The sequence below is a fragment of the Hydra vulgaris genome, chromosome 03, assembly GCF_038396675.1.
Source record: "Hydra vulgaris chromosome 03, alternate assembly HydraT2T_AEP".
Lineage (NCBI taxonomy): Eukaryota > Metazoa > Cnidaria > Hydrozoa > Anthoathecata > Hydridae > Hydra > Hydra vulgaris.
Window position 1 is genome coordinate 61,356,272 of NC_088922.1, and position 16,388 is coordinate 61,372,659.

Sequence of the window (16,388 nt, forward strand, 5' to 3'; positions counted from 1 at the left end):
TAATCAGTAGCTTGATAAACATGTCTTGCTCGTTCAATACTACAAACCAAAATTTCCTTTTATTTCCTTTTTATCTTTTATGTAGTTTATTTATAAAATTTGTTATAAAAACGCGTCCATGCGTCCGCCGGAAATCTCTGCACTGATGTTCTATTCTAAATACTCTAAAGTGTGCTTGCTGCTGATTTCGACAATTTGTCAAGTTTTAAATTTTAATTTAAAACTATGAGTGCTATAAAAATTCAGAAAGCGCTTGCAGTGTCTGAAGTATGCAGAGTTATAGAAGAAAATAAAGAAAAAACTAGATTGGCACGAGTTCTACTACAACATACGGCTGCACCCACCCCAAGCAACCAAAGATTTTGTTTGCCGTTGTGAAATTTCTAATAGCTGATGCATTACTACCCGCGCATATTTTAGGAAGTGAATATTTGAAGCAATACAATATTGTTCTTGATCCTCAGTGCTCAACTATTAGTCATTCTGGCGTAAAAACCTAGAGAAAACGTACACAAATGCAAAGGAAAACTTAACTGAAAACTTACGTCAGGCTGCAAGCATTTCCCTAACACTTGATATTTGGTCAGATAGAAAAATGAGGGGTTACCTTGGTGTAACAGCGCATTACATACATAACTATCACTGTCACACACGATAGTTGGCATGCGATAGGTTCTTGGGTGCTCATACTGAAGATAATATAGCTAAACATTTTGAATCCATTTGTAAAACATATAAAATACTAGACAAGGTGTTGTATATTTTGACAGACAATGTCTCAAACATGTGCAAACTACAAATTTTCCAGAAGAACCCAAAGGTGGAGGTAATACACCTGCAGAGAAACTTCACAATGACGTAGAAAATCAAGACCAGTAGGAAAATATCATAGCCAGCAGGAAGATATCATTGAAAGAGTATTCAGTCAGGGTGAGCCCTAAGTGTGCAAGTTTAAATTCTGACACTGTTTGTCAGTAAGCGTTTTTAAAATGTAACACAGATAAATTACAATAAAAATTCCGCAAAATCAGTATTAGTAATCTATAGTAATATAATAAGTTAAAAATGAATGACAGAATGACAATTTAATAAATAGGTTAAATAGCTTAAGAAGTGTTATTTCACTGTATGGTGTATTATAACTCCTTAACTACTATATTGCAGAAGGCATTTATTTTACTTTTACGGTTTTGAAGTATTACTTTAATATATTTAAAAATAAACTTATAATTATTATCATGCCCATGCTGTATTTTATATCTGCAACTTTATTGCTTGAATGTAGCTACCAGAGACATGGCTAGGCTCCCCCACACCCCCCGAAATAGGAGACATTTTTAAAAACTTTGTGGTCCTTATAACAGGTTTTGGAAAGGGGCCTCCGAACTCCTAGCCTCCTTGACAGCCATCACATCTTGTCACTACTGATAATAATTCTTCTTCAATTGGCTTTCCATCTACCGTTACTTCGGAAATCTTGACTTTGCTATAATGTTTTATAAAAGTTTTATACTAAATAAAACTTGTTTTTTCAAAATCAAACCTTGTTTGCCGTTCCTTATTTTCTTTAAATTCCCGCATCACGTAGGCATTTGAAAATATTATATTTGAAGGCCATATTTTACTTCATATTATAAAAAACCTTTTTAAATAATAAATTGCCACAAAAACCTTATGTGAAATTATAAGAAGTTATCTGAAAAAATAGAAATCGATGCTACCAATTTTTTTAAGTAACTTATATAAAAATAATCTTAACACTATTTGGTTTATGCTATCGTACTTATAATGTTAAAGGGATGGGCATCCCAAGTATAACGTAACCATGCGTGGAGCCGTAGATAAACTAATCTTCCATATAAACGTTTGAACCTCTGAATGTTTAAAGTTTTTACCTTTTCTATTTGAAAAGAGTTATAACATGAGCCATACAGCTACAAATACAGAATATTTGACACTTAAAAGTTAGATAAGATGTAGATATTACAACAGAAAACTTAAAAGTTTTATTGTTAAGAAGTATATTGTTTGCGCCCCTCTTCGTACCCTCCTTCCCCCCTCCCCCAGTTTAAAAAAGTTGTTTTAGGCCATGATATATATATATATATATATATATATATATATATATATATATATATATATATATATATATATATATATATATATATATATATATATATACATATATATATATATATATATATATATATATATACAAAAGTAAGATGAAAAAAAATTTTTTTACGGTACTTAAAGTTTCATGCCGTTTGCGGCACTCATCAGCCATACATTTAAATCAAGAAAAATCCGTTCAAAAATACAATTAAAAAACCGTTACAAAATTAGTAAAGATATTCTTTCTAAAATTAATATAGACCTAAGAATTATATTACAATTAAATCAATGGAAAAACACTCGAAATGTTATCGATTGGTTTAAGGCCATAAAAGATAAACACCTTTATAAATTTTTAGTTTTTGATAGACTCCTACCCTTCTATCAGTGAAATACTTCTTAAAAACTCTATCAATTTTGCGAAGCAACACCTAACATTAAATATAAAGAACAAATCACTAATTTTTCATACAAGAAAGTCTTTGCTTTTTAATAATGATCAAGTTTGGATAAAACAATCAAGTGGTTTATTTGATGTTTCCATGGGAGCGTTCGACGGTGCAGATGTTTGTGAGCTAGTAGGAATATTTCTTCTTTTTCAAATTTCAAAATTTTATAACAAGTTTGAGGTTGGTTTATACCGTGACGATGGCTTGGCAGTTTTTAGTAATAAAAGCGGCCCTCAAATGGAAAAAATAAAAAAGCATATTGTCGAAATATTTAAATGCAATGGCTTAAGGATTTCTATACAATGCAGCATGAAAATTGTCAACTACCTCGACGTAACTCTAAATCTTAGTGACTGCACTTTTAAACCTTATTTCAAACTTGATAATACACTAAATTACATCCATGCTGATTCAAATCACCCACCAAGTATACTAAAACAAATACCACATTCGATTGAACTTAGATTGTCTACAAATTCATCAACAAAGAAATATTTCAAAATACTATTCCTCTATATAATGAAGTTTTATTAAAGTCTGGTTATAAATGTAGTCTAACATATAATCCTATATCAATATCAACTCCAAAACGGAACAGACCCCCCAACATCATTTAGTTTAACCCTCCATTTAGCAAAAACGTTAGCACCAACGTAGGAAAATATTTTCCTAATAATAACAAACTGCATGAAATCTTTAACAAGAACACAGTCAAAGTTAGCTACAGTTGTATGCCAAGTGTAAAATCTATTATAAATTCGCACAACAAATTTATTTTATGCAACAATACAAACCCTAATCAACAGAACTGTAAGTGCTATAATAAAAATCTCTGTACGTTGTTCAATAAATGTTTAACAAGCAACATTGTATATCAAGCAACTGTTACAACTGATAATCTTGATTCATCTTCTAATGAAAAATCCTTCATTGGGATAAGTGAGACTCCTATTAAATTAAGAGATGTTAAATGAGAGCTCAGTATCATTTTTGTATTTAGAGATGTTAAATGATTTAACGCTAATCACGTTAAATCATTTAACATCTCTAAATACAATAGTGATACTGAGCTCTCCAAACATGTATGGAAGTTAAAAGAAGCTAATTTAGTTCCTATAGTTAAGTGGAAAATTCTTAGGCGATGTAAATCATATAATCCATCATCCAAATCTTGCAAATTTGGATGATGGATTATATGATTTCATATAATCCATCATCCAAATTTTGCAAATTTGGATGATGAATTATATGAAATGTCTCACCGAAAAATATGAAATTCTATATTAAAAAAATAATAATTATTGAATAAAAGGAGTGAGATTGTTTCTAAGGGTAGACATAGAAACAGATTCCTTCTTTCCAAATATAACACTGGCGATTAGAAAAGATGTTATTCCATATTATTATTATTATTATTATTATTATTATTATTATTATTACTGCTATTATTATTACTATTATTATTATTATTATTATTATTATAGTATTATTATTATTTGACGTCAGAACTCATTCCATTCCATTTTTTTTGAATTTTGTAACGGTTTTTTTAATTGTATTTTTGAACGGATTTTTCTTGATTTAAATATATGGCTGATGAGTGCCGCAAACGCATAAAACTTTAAGTACTGTAAAAAAGTTGTTTTTTCATCTTACTTTTTTATTTATTTATTGATCTATTTTGTGATTATTTCACTTTATATTGATCACTCTCAAATCGAAAAAAATTGATTATTATTACATAATCAAAACAACAATATATATATATATATATATATATATATATATATATATATATATATATATATATATATACATATATACATATATATATATATATATATATATATATATATATATATATATATATATATATATATATATATATATTTATGTGTATATATATATATATATATATATATATATATATATATATATATATATATATATATATATATATATATATATATATATATATATATAGACTCTAATAGTGCCCTAAAAGACAATGTTAAATACAATTATAAAATCATTAACAAATTTAACAAGATCCGGCAAATCAGATAAAATAAAAAGGAAGCAATAAAAGACTATACATATATATATACAATGTTAAATGTAGTTAAACAGAGGGTCAATTTAACATGATTAATTTGTTTGTTCATATTTTGCCTTTGCCATTTTATATACATACTTTCCTTTAATTTGAGTTCAAATTTATTAGGAGAAGAAGCTAATTTAGAAAAAAATTTATCGTTATATGAAAACGTTGCAATTTTCTTTAGCATGGAGATGTTTGAATATATGCGAGTTTTTGTCTTTTCGATAGTGCTCAGTAAAGTGGAACAAAATCGGGCTAAAATTTTTTTTTACTTGGATGTTCTAATTGCGACCAAAAGTTGCCTTTTATAGTCATAAAAGAGTTCCTAGAATTTCATTGCTCTACTACAACGTTTTGATGTGCCGTAAAGAGCCTGAAAAATTAAAATCATGCTTTTTTATTTTTTATCTTTTTTTTAATCTATTATTTATTTTTATAATTAAACAATACTTTTTTGATGTTTTGGACAAACACGCACATCCTGTGAAATAATAACAAATAAAAAGTGTAATTAGTAATAATAAAAGTTTTATATATTTAAAACTTTTCACATTTTTTACCAATATATTATAATTTGTTAGCACGTGTTACAGTAATTTAAATGAAATAAAACGAAATATGGTAATTGATAAATGTTTTATTATCTCATAGATATAAACTAAAAAACATTTTAATGAGGTTAATAAATTTAAAAACCTAAATTCTTGTCAAAAATAAAAGGTTCCTAACATTTACAAATTTTTATTTTTTGCTGCGTTGGCACATTTAAATGTTTTTTGAATCAAATTTTGGCATACTCTTCTGAAAATTTTTTATTTAATAAAACCTTCTCTTGAAAATGGTTCACAGAACAACAAAGATGACTCAGTAACTAGTTTTACCGCTCTTTCCACTGCTTCCGTGTGACATGGAAATCGAGGAAAGTCAATTTTTAAAACAGAATTTTTTCCAGAATTTCGAGATTTTTAATAGAATTTTCCGTCGCCAATCAATCGAACAATCGAAATATTCGATTTGCTAATATAAGTTATCTAGAGTTAGATAGTTTTCCAGGAGTTTTCAATGATATATCTTAACAACAGTTTCCACTAGATACAACAATACATATTTCCATTAAGTATTTCTGATCTGTACTTAACATCACTTACATTTTCTAAAGGACAGGTTATTTTCAATCGGTAAAAAGGGAACTACAGGCAACTTATGACAGTTTTGCAGTTTCTTACCTAATTCCCCCTTAAACTCATTGGGACCATAGTTTTACCATCTAAAGAATAAAAAAGGTGGCGTAAAGGCAATTCGTTACCATGGAATAAGCAAACTATCAATTGCAGTGATCTTCCTATTTTGTTTTCCAACAACGAAATCACACCATTATTGACTCCGATATTTACAACAATTTCATCACATCCAATTCCGGTAAAAGCAACAAGTTGTTCGTGATCTTTTAAAAAATCAATTATGCTGTCTGCAATGTGTTTACCAGTACCACATAATGGTGTTATGTGGCCTAAAAACATTGAGTTTGGTTCTTCTTTTAGCGAAATGTGCACTTCTGCAATAATCATTTTGTAAAACTTAGTTCCTTTCTCTTCTTGAATAATTGTCTTATCTTTTGTTCCATTAAATACAATCCTCTATTTTCGGTAATCAGTTCCTGAATGTAATTTTTGCAATTGCTGCAGCAGCTTTATCGGATATTCCTGTGCGATCACCGATGGAGGCAACTGATGGCAGTTTAATGCGCATTTGAATAATTTTTTTTATCTTCTTGTAATGCTGAAAGACATGCTAAATTTCTCTCTTCTTGTTCTTCATTACAAACAGTGAAGTTTTCTGTTACTTTCTATATATATATATATATATATATATATATATATATATATATATATATATATATATATATATATATATATATATATATATATATATATATATATATATATATATATATATATATATATATATATATATATATATATATATATATATATATATATATATATATATATATATATATATATATATATATATATATATATATATATATATATATATATATATATATATATATATAGTAAACAAATCGCGACGTTAGAATTATCTTGTTCTATCTCCACATTTTTAAGTTTTGAGATAAAACGATTTTATTTAGACGATGGCATATAAGTTTCTTTATAACTTATGTTTTCTCCGCATTTTTTTTACTTACAACTTAGGTTTCAATACAGTAGAAAAACATTATTCTGAGTTACATAACTCACTCAATAACTCAATTTTTTCAAAAAGTGGAGATAGATAATTCTAACGTCGCAAATATATAACGTCAAACACGTTAGTGCTTTGTGTAGTTTAATTGAAAATTACAAAGAAAGAGCTATTTATCACTACGCTCCGTAAGCTGTAATGTGCTTTAACTATAAATCGAGCCTTACAAATATTAAAAGTGAAAAACAAATACAATTAGATCTAATTAAAATATCGTGACGTTAGAATTCTCTACTTTTTGAAAAAATTTAGTTTTTGATAATGTTATGTACCTCAGAATGCTATTTTTTTTACTGTATTTAAACTTAAGTATTAAAAAAGTTTTAATATACCGCCTCCTTTATTTTTTAAATCATTTTTCTCAAAACTCAAAAGTGTGGAGATTCTAACGTCGCGATATACCGTTATATTTTTTTAGGAAAAGCATTGAACTTTTAAAAAAATTCACCAGCTATGTCTTTTAGTTTAATTGCAAAAAAGCAAGAATAAAGGTGAAACGTTTCAATGTGTACATCTAAAACATTTCGTAAACGACACAAATGATAGGGTTATTTTCTTAATCCTCTGTGTAATAGGATTTCTTCTTTGACAAAAAGTGTTAAAGTTCTAAGTTATGCAACTCAGACTGGAATTATTAAGCTATTCTTAACTTCCAAAACAACATTTCAGTTACTGGTGTGGGGCTTAAGTCAATACAGTAACTTATTGAACGTACTATTACTATTATTGAACGTACTCAGTTACTATTTTTGGACTTCTGAATCCAGTTACTTTTATTGGACGTAGACGTTTTGCTGGCTTTGGTAAGGGTAATATCTGGCCATAAAATCTTCAAGTGTTTATAAACCATGATTTTGACTTACCTATAACAGCTGATAGACCAGCTTGATCAAATTGCTGGCGGTTGTTTAACTTTAACAATTTTGCTAACACAAATACATTCTCCTTGCAGCAATTCCACAAGCAGCAACTTTTTTAAACCTCAAAATGCTTATTCAACTGAAGCCGTATCACTTACTTTATTAGAAATCCGGAACTATCTGAACTTTGGCTGATGCTCAAAGTGCACTGCGTGGTGAGTTAAGCTACTCACTTAAGTTAGGCTAAAAAAAAACAAAAAACAGAAAAGCTAATTTTAATTATAAGAAAGTTATAAAAAAAAGAGAGTCAACACTAAACAATAAAGAAATGATCAAGAATGGTATCATCAATGATACTCCACATTCATCGCAAATAAAGACAGCGTTAAAAGAAACAATTTTAGTGCTTGAAAACTACAAAGCTAACAATATTAGCATTAATTGTAAATATTTGATAAATGAACTCTAAATATATTCAGCTATTTAGCCAATCATTACTAATGTTTTGGAATATGGTAATATTGTTTTTGTAATCATTGATATTAGAATATAGTTTATTCACATTAATATTTGTGCCATTTTCAAAATTTGTTGTGTACTTTTTATCCCTTATACCTTTGCTATAATACTTGTTAAGTAAAGCGCATGCGCTGTATTAAAAAAAAAAAAAAGAGTCATTTTAGTAAACTGTTTTCCTAAATTATTATTTCTTTTTAACTGAAGGCCACCACTCCTCTTTGTCCTATATGGTTTATTATCTACTACACTTATAATTTTTTTGGCAATCTTACAACTAAAGTAGCTCAATTTGTTGGCGGGTCAAACTTATGTTTTTGTCTTGAAAAAAAGTCTTCGCTTTTCGATTGCTTAGAACAGGCAGCAGACCTTAAACCTGATCTGTTCTGTAACATCTTAGGGCTTTCACTTGTTGGTTAAGTTGAACTCCAACAAAACTCAGTTATTTACAGCAAACTATTATCACAATACTGTCAAAATTTCTATATTGATGAATGTCAACCCTCTCACTGAGTCCTCTACTTTTTGTCTTCTTGGATTATCATTCACTACTAACCTCTCATGAAAACTATGCATACTTCCGATTCTATTCTAAAAATTTTGTTTATCCCTGTATAGAATGTTATTGTCATACTTGGGCTGGTTCTTGTAATGATGCTTTCTCTTCTAGACGAGGTCTAAAAATGCCTTGTAATCGTAGTTGGACATCCTCTTTCTGCCAAGTTTGAGCCATTGTTCCGTCATTGTACAGTTGCATCACTTGCTCTTTTCTACGAATATTATCATGGTTATTAAGGTGTCTCCAGAAGCTCCCAGTAAAATATATATATATTTATATATATATTGTATAGTATTATATATAATAAGCATATATTAAATAAATATAGTAATTAATATAACATTTATATATCATGTATTTTGTGTTATGTTTATGTATTACTATAATTTACTCTAGTTACTCTTCAATAAAAAACTCAATAAAATTTGCATTTAACAAGTTTTTTAGATAACGAATCTAAAAAATTGTACTTAATAAACCTAAAAAACAAGTTTAAAAAACAGTTTAAATTAAGAAAGACTATTTTTATAGATTTTACAAACACATTTTATGCTCCAAAAACTTTTATTAATCCAGTTTTTTTTCTCGAACATCAATGCTGTGGAACGTTCTCCCATCTTTTTGTTTTCCCGACTCATACAATTTGAAACTTCTCAAGACTTCTGTCAACCGTTTCGTTGTTCTTCACCAATATTTTTTGTTTCCAAGTAACTTCTAACATTAGTGGAGGCTTGCAGTCTTGTTGCATTCTTCTTGGAAGTAAACTAGTTTAAGAAAAAGATAGAGAAAAAAAAAAAAAAAAAAAAAAAAAAAACAGTAGCAAGTCTTTGGCGAAAAGTTTTTTTTGTTTTGTTTTAAAAAACTTCCTATTTTATATTTTCTAGTAGTAAAGAATCCCTAAAAAAAAATCACTAAAGAATGACAAAAACAGCATAACGAAAACACAAAAAGCTTACAAAAAAATAAACGTAACATTGTAAAAATAACAACAATCAGATAAATGAAAACAATATTTATAACTAATATTTGATTTTAGTTAGACAAGCAATAAAAAAGCCTATTGTATCAAACTCAAAATTTCTATATAAATCATTTTCCAGGGAATTCAAATAACATTGATCGAATCTTTGAACTCTATCGCATTCTTCAGAGGATAACCCGCAGTTGTTGAGACCTGGTCTTCCAATGATTATATCCTGCATTAAATTAAACAAACATAAAATTTTGTATCTATAAAATACATAATAAAAAGTTGTTATTTTAAAAATAAAAGATTTTCCCAATATTTAAAAAAAATATAAATATGGTAACTCGAAATTATTTGAATATTATCTATTGCAAACTACCAACAATAAATTCCTAATTATTTTTCAGAAAATAAATTAAAAAAGACTCAAAATTAGACAACTAAAACAGGCAATTTTTTTACGAGTAAAATTTATTGCATGATTTGTTGGTAAATTAAGATACACAGTTAGAGCGTTCTTGTTATGGCATAATTATGCATATTTCACTGTTAAATAACCAAATATTTTGACTAAGATAATAGAGAAATGTAGATAACTATGATATCAGCGAATTCAGCGTAACCATTAACCAAGAATATATTTTTTACAGCATTTTTGCGATATTGAAAATATTTATTATTATTCCACAATATATTGTGAATTTTTAATGCTCTATTGTTCTATTACTTCAAAAAAAAAAAAAAAAAAAAAAGTCATTGGTCAAGTCAAAAATTAATTAAATTTTGTGGAAACTATATAATAACTGCTATACATCATTTCTAAATCTAGCGGAGCCTACCAAGTTGAAAAGCTTGGTTAAACCAACTTGGTTTCCAATAGTTGTAGAAATGTAGTGCATATGAAAACAAGCAATCGAGTAATTCGCTCAACTTAACGTCTGTTTACAACAAAACTCATGTTGTAAAACAATTATGTCGGAAATAGAAACAAATCTATTCTGCAAACAACTGTTGAGCAAAAAAGTCCTACAAATATTGCAAGATATTTCGACAACTATTGGAAACAAGGCTTAAATAGATTTTGTGTTTTTATACTATTACACAGGTCAACAAAAAAATTTTTTTTTCTGGTGCCGAGCAAACAATTTGTTTTTTGTATAGCATTTCTCATTTTGATTTCAAATATGTAACTCTTTTTTTACCATCAGGTCAAGTTGTAAAGATATTTAGGTTCAAATCTTAAGTATTTAGGGTAAAGTCCCTAATATTGTCGAAAAAAAAAGTTATTCAAAAGTATGTCAACCTGGGTCTCAAAAGAAGCGTATTTTCATAGAGATTTTAGAAAACATAAATATTTTTCCTTAAAATTTATTGACAAAAAAATTATGTGAAAAAATGCTAAAAAAAGTCAACAGAATATTATTCACCAAAAATACACAATAATACTTATTTTTATTACAAATAAATAACATTTTTAAAATCTCTATGAAAATACGCTTCTTTTGAGACCCAGGTTGACATACTTTTGAATAACTTTTTTTTCGACAATATTAGGGACTTTACCCTAAATACTTAAGATTTGAAGCTAAATATCTTTACAACTTGACCTGATGGTAAAAAAAGAGTTGCATATTTGAAATCAAAATGAGAAATGCTATACAAAAAACAAATTGTTTGCTCGGCACCAGAAAAATTTTTTTTTTTGTTGACCTGTGTTATTTACATAAAATTAAACCACAGTATGTTAATGACATGTGGACACTCTACAAATGACTGATTGTCCATTAAATCACATACAAAAAAGCTTTTATTAAGTTTAAATTATTATTTTAATTTGTTATTGATATTTTTTCTAATGTTGATTGTTACAAATTTTAGAAAAAATAACTTATCTCTAACAACCTTTACACCAGGGAGAAAACTAAATTAATTTAACTAGTAATTTCTTTTTAAATTGAACTTTTATATAATTTAGCAAGATTTGGTTTGTATAATTTAGCAAGATTAGGTCCGCATAATATAGTTAAAAGAACATTCATATTAATATAGTAGATAATTATTCATTGTAACATAATAGATATTTATTCATAATAGTAAATAATAAAAATAAGCATTATAATAATTACATCAGCAATAATGTTCTTTTATAGTTTATCATAGAATTAATGTAAACTTATCATAGAAATTGTGTAAATTATTGTTAAATTTATCGTAGATATCATGTAAATTTATCATAGAAAATTGATCTATATTATGTATTTTTATTTCATTTATAATATCAACACAAGAATCTTGGGTGATGATAACATTAGTACGTTTGTTTCAAAAGCATTTGGCCACATCAATAGCAGTTCTGCTAAGTTTGATTTTCCAACTTTTAATAAAATCAGGCAAGGTTCTATCATCTAGGCTCATGGCTAATGTTACACCTATTTAGTAAAAAAGCAGCAGAATAGGCCCAACCAATTACAAACCAATATCGCTCACTTCTATTTCATGCAAACTTATGGAAAAAATAGTTAGATAAGTCATAATGGATCATTTGGTAAATATCAAATTATTATCCAAAATTCAAAATGATTTTATTTCAAAAAAGACTTTACAAATTACAAATCTTTTAGAAACAATAGACTTTTTGACTCATAGCAAATCAAAGATAAAATCCAATCAACCTAATTTTTCTTGACTTTGGAAAGGCATTCGATAAAGCTTTGTAAGCTTTGTTCTTTTACTGCAAAAACTTGAAATTTATGATGTAAATGGCAATCTTCTAGATTGGATAAAAGCCTTCTTAACAAACCGCAAGTAGCGAGTTATACTTGGAGATTTAATATCTGACTGGATTGATGTAGCTAAAGGTATTTTGCAAGACTCTGTTTTAGGGCCGACGCCTGATGTTATAATTGTTGATGACCTGTTAATTCATGTGAAATCAGCCATTTTCAAAATGTATGCAGATGACACAAAGCTCATGAAAGATATGGAAAACGATGAAGACAGAGTAAGTTTACAATCCAACCTAGACAAGATTGTTAAATGGACACAAACTTGGCTAATGGAGTTAAACATAAAAAAATGAAAAGTCATTAACTTAGTTAACTTTAGAACAATAAAATTTGATTACTTTATAGAAGAAATCAAAAATGACAGCGCAACCAACGAAGTAGTTTAGTAAGTCACCAAATTTCGAAAGAGATCACGAAACTCTGAGAATCCTAAATACCCTAAACAGTACAACATAGCAGCAAACAAAGCAAATAATGTGCTTGGAATTCTTAAACACATGTTTGTATCAAGAGACACTGACATTTGGAAAAAACTGCTGCATATATTAGACCACATCTAGAGTTTGCCATACAAACTTGGAATCCTTACTTTGATAGTGACATAAAATTTGAAAAGGTTTAAAACATTGCTATGAAAGTTCCTCAAGCTTTAAAAAATAAAGACTACAAAACTCGATGCAAAATAAAGAATTTAACTACTTTTGATGACAAAAGAAAAAAAGGCATCCTATTCAACTTGCTTCAACCTATGCTTCTCAACAAATTAAACATAACTGACTTGCACGTAAGGGGTCGTCCACAAAGAATGTACGCTCATAGGGGCGGGGGTGGGTGGGTTCAATTTAAAAGTACATACCTTGATTTTCTAATTTATCACAATTAATCAGCTAATCAATAGAAAAGTTAAAATTCAGACTAAAGATCCTAGTTTGCCAACATAAAAAGATGTATGGTATAGGGAGTAAAGAGTATAGTTTCCCTCTATGCACACACATGCATGGGCACAAATTTTTCTGACCCCCCCCCCCAAACAAAACAAAAAAAGAGGGGATGTAAATTTTGCATGGTCATAACTTTTGTAATTTACAATATTTTTCAACAAAATTTAAAATCTGTCGATAAATTTAAATTAAGTTTTAGATATTAAAGTTAAAAATTTTACTACATTGGTGCCCTCACGCAGGGAGGGGTTGGGTGGTTGGGTAGGAGCAAGTGTTTTAAGGCTTTTAGTTTCCAGGCCTCCGCCATACCAACTTTTTGTAAGGCCTCCTCATTTGGCATAGGTATAAACATACTTAAGTTTGGAGTTTGCACAATGTGTGAAAGTGTCCTATATGGAACATCAAAAAATCCTGCGCGCGCCCATGCACACATGCCACCCTTTATATACTGGCCCTGAGTAAGGTGCATTTCAGGTAACCTATTTTTTGAGTCGACAAAAAACAGGTTTTATCAGTGCCGTGGCTAATGGGTTGGAGTCCCCCAAAAAAACGTGTCATTAGGGTCTCAAAATCTTCCAAATTTTACCACTAGGTTTGCTAAAATAAAAAGCTGCTTAAATTAGCAAAAGGGGACAAAATTTGCTGACCCCCCCCCCTACTCCAATTAAGGGGAATGGGTAGCCTACCCTCAGCACTAGGTTTTAGGTTTTGTTTTCAATATTAATCCTTAATATTGACATCATTAATTTAATGATCTCGCGTAAGACTCGTTTTTTACGGACTTACTAAAAAGAGGTGCCTGAAAAAAATGTCCGCTTTAAGTATAGTTTATTTTTATTTGATTCATTATTTAAACAAAAAAAAGTACAACAGGATATTACCTGGAACCAAACTCAGGTCTCCGCCGCCTAGGCTTATAACATTAACCTCTCGGCCAAATGAACACACAAATGTCAATGTGTATATATTTAAAAAAAATTTTCAAATTGGGATTCTGTGCCGCAAACAAAGGGCTTTGGGGTCGTATAAAGTATCTAAGGTACCTCCTCCACCTTTTTTTTTTCAATAAACTTTTATATTGAAAAAAAAAGTTGGGGGGGAAGGGGTGTTTGAAAAACGTACGTACTTTTTAAGGGGGGTGGGGAATTAAAAATACGCATGGCAACAGGGGGAGGGGGTGTCAAACTTTAAAATTTTTGGCATACGTTCTTTATGGACGACCCCTAAAACCTTGCAACATAGCACCCAGAGTTCAACATAGAATTTGATTTCGTCAAGAGATTTTCAAGACCTGCAAAGTTATACGTAAATTTTTTAACAACTTTGAAGTCAATGACTGGAATGTTTAGCCAGATGTTATCGAGGCAATATCAGTTGATAAACTTAAACACCCACAGGACAGTTTTCAACCATCGAAGTTACTACAGCTTATCAGTTACCATAAATGCCACTCAAAAGTGGCTGACATTAGTTGGGTATAGATGCATATACTCAACTAATGATGAGTTTAAAAAAGTTGTGGCTTTGTGTGGCTTAATTAACTAACATAACTACTTAACACATTCGAAAGTTCCAAAGTTTTATTTTAGGTTTAAGATTAATTTTTTAGAAAGCAAGAAAACCAAAAGTTTAGTATTTTTCATTTATTAAATTTCGCCAATATCGTCAGTCAACGCAACTATACAGATTTTTGTAATTAATTTGAGTTTAATTTACAATTAGTGTGTAGCAACCTTAAAATATTCACAAAATTTTAACAATTTTAAGTCAATTTAAAGGTGTAAAACTTTTATTTATTTCAAATTAATATAATTCAATCAAGTAGTTTTTTTTTTTTAAAAAGAATTCATTTCATAAATTTTTGTTTTCTGTGTTATTTTTATAAATATTTTGTCTTCTATGCTAAATTTTATTTGTTATTAATTTGCAAATGACTACAAAATATATTATTATTAGATAATTAACTACAAAATATATTATTAGATAATAAAATTCATTTTATAAACTCTTTTTTCACCTAAAACTTTAAAAAATTTATTTTAGCCATAAAAATCTAAAGTAAAGAATAATAATTGTACATATACATGCATATAAAAATGCAAAATTCTTCTGAAAATTAAAAAAAAAATAATAATAATAATAATTTGGTAAAACTGAAATTCCATTTTTTTTACACATCAGAAATAATCTATAAATTTTAAGGTATGTGAATCAGCTTTTTTGGAAATCATTTCTTTTTATTTTTTGCCTATTAAAAAAAAATATTATGAAATTTTATGCTTCTCAAAAAATCATAAAATATTTATTTGAAATTGATTTAAAGTTTTTTATTTTTAATTTAATTTAATTTAAATTTAAAGGTGGATCCATGGCAAAAAACCAAGATATTTTAAATTTTTAATACTATTTTTTTTGAACAATAAATAAAACTGTAAAATAAGAAACCTTTTAAAAAATAAAAAAAATAATAATTTTAAACTGCTGAATCAGCAAAAAATACACAAAAAGTGAGTTATTTAAAACAACTGTTGCTTGAAAAATGTTCGTGCTATCAAGCTACAAATTTTATAAATTAGAGACAACACATTGGTAAAGTACCTGAAGCAGGATTATTTCATATTTTTATTTCGTTTCATAATGGCAGCTAAATTAGTGAATAATCCAAAAATTTGACCAAAAGTTGACAGGGAAATACAAATTTTTCGATAAAAAAAATATTTTGGTTAAAGATCCTGCGTCAGGCACTACTTTAAAGTATAACAAACAACTCGTGAAAATTTAAACTATGAGCGGATTTTAAGATGTCGTTGTTCTAAGATTACTCCA

General features: G+C 28.2%; 1 protein-coding gene across 1 annotated transcript in view; it reads right to left on the bottom strand.

Moving 5' to 3' along the window:
- Positions 1-9,371: 9,371 nt before the first annotated feature.
- The window catches only part of LOC100212261 (tRNA (cytosine(72)-C(5))-methyltransferase NSUN6), a 28,229-nt gene continuing 21,212 nt past the window's right edge, over positions 9,372-16,388 (bottom strand). Inside the window, exon 10 of the mRNA XM_065793917.1 lies at positions 9,372-10,064. Coding sequence (XP_065649989.1) covers positions 9,888-10,064 — 177 coding nt within the window. The 3' untranslated portion in view covers positions 9,372-9,887. The remainder of the gene's footprint in view (positions 10,065-16,388) is intronic.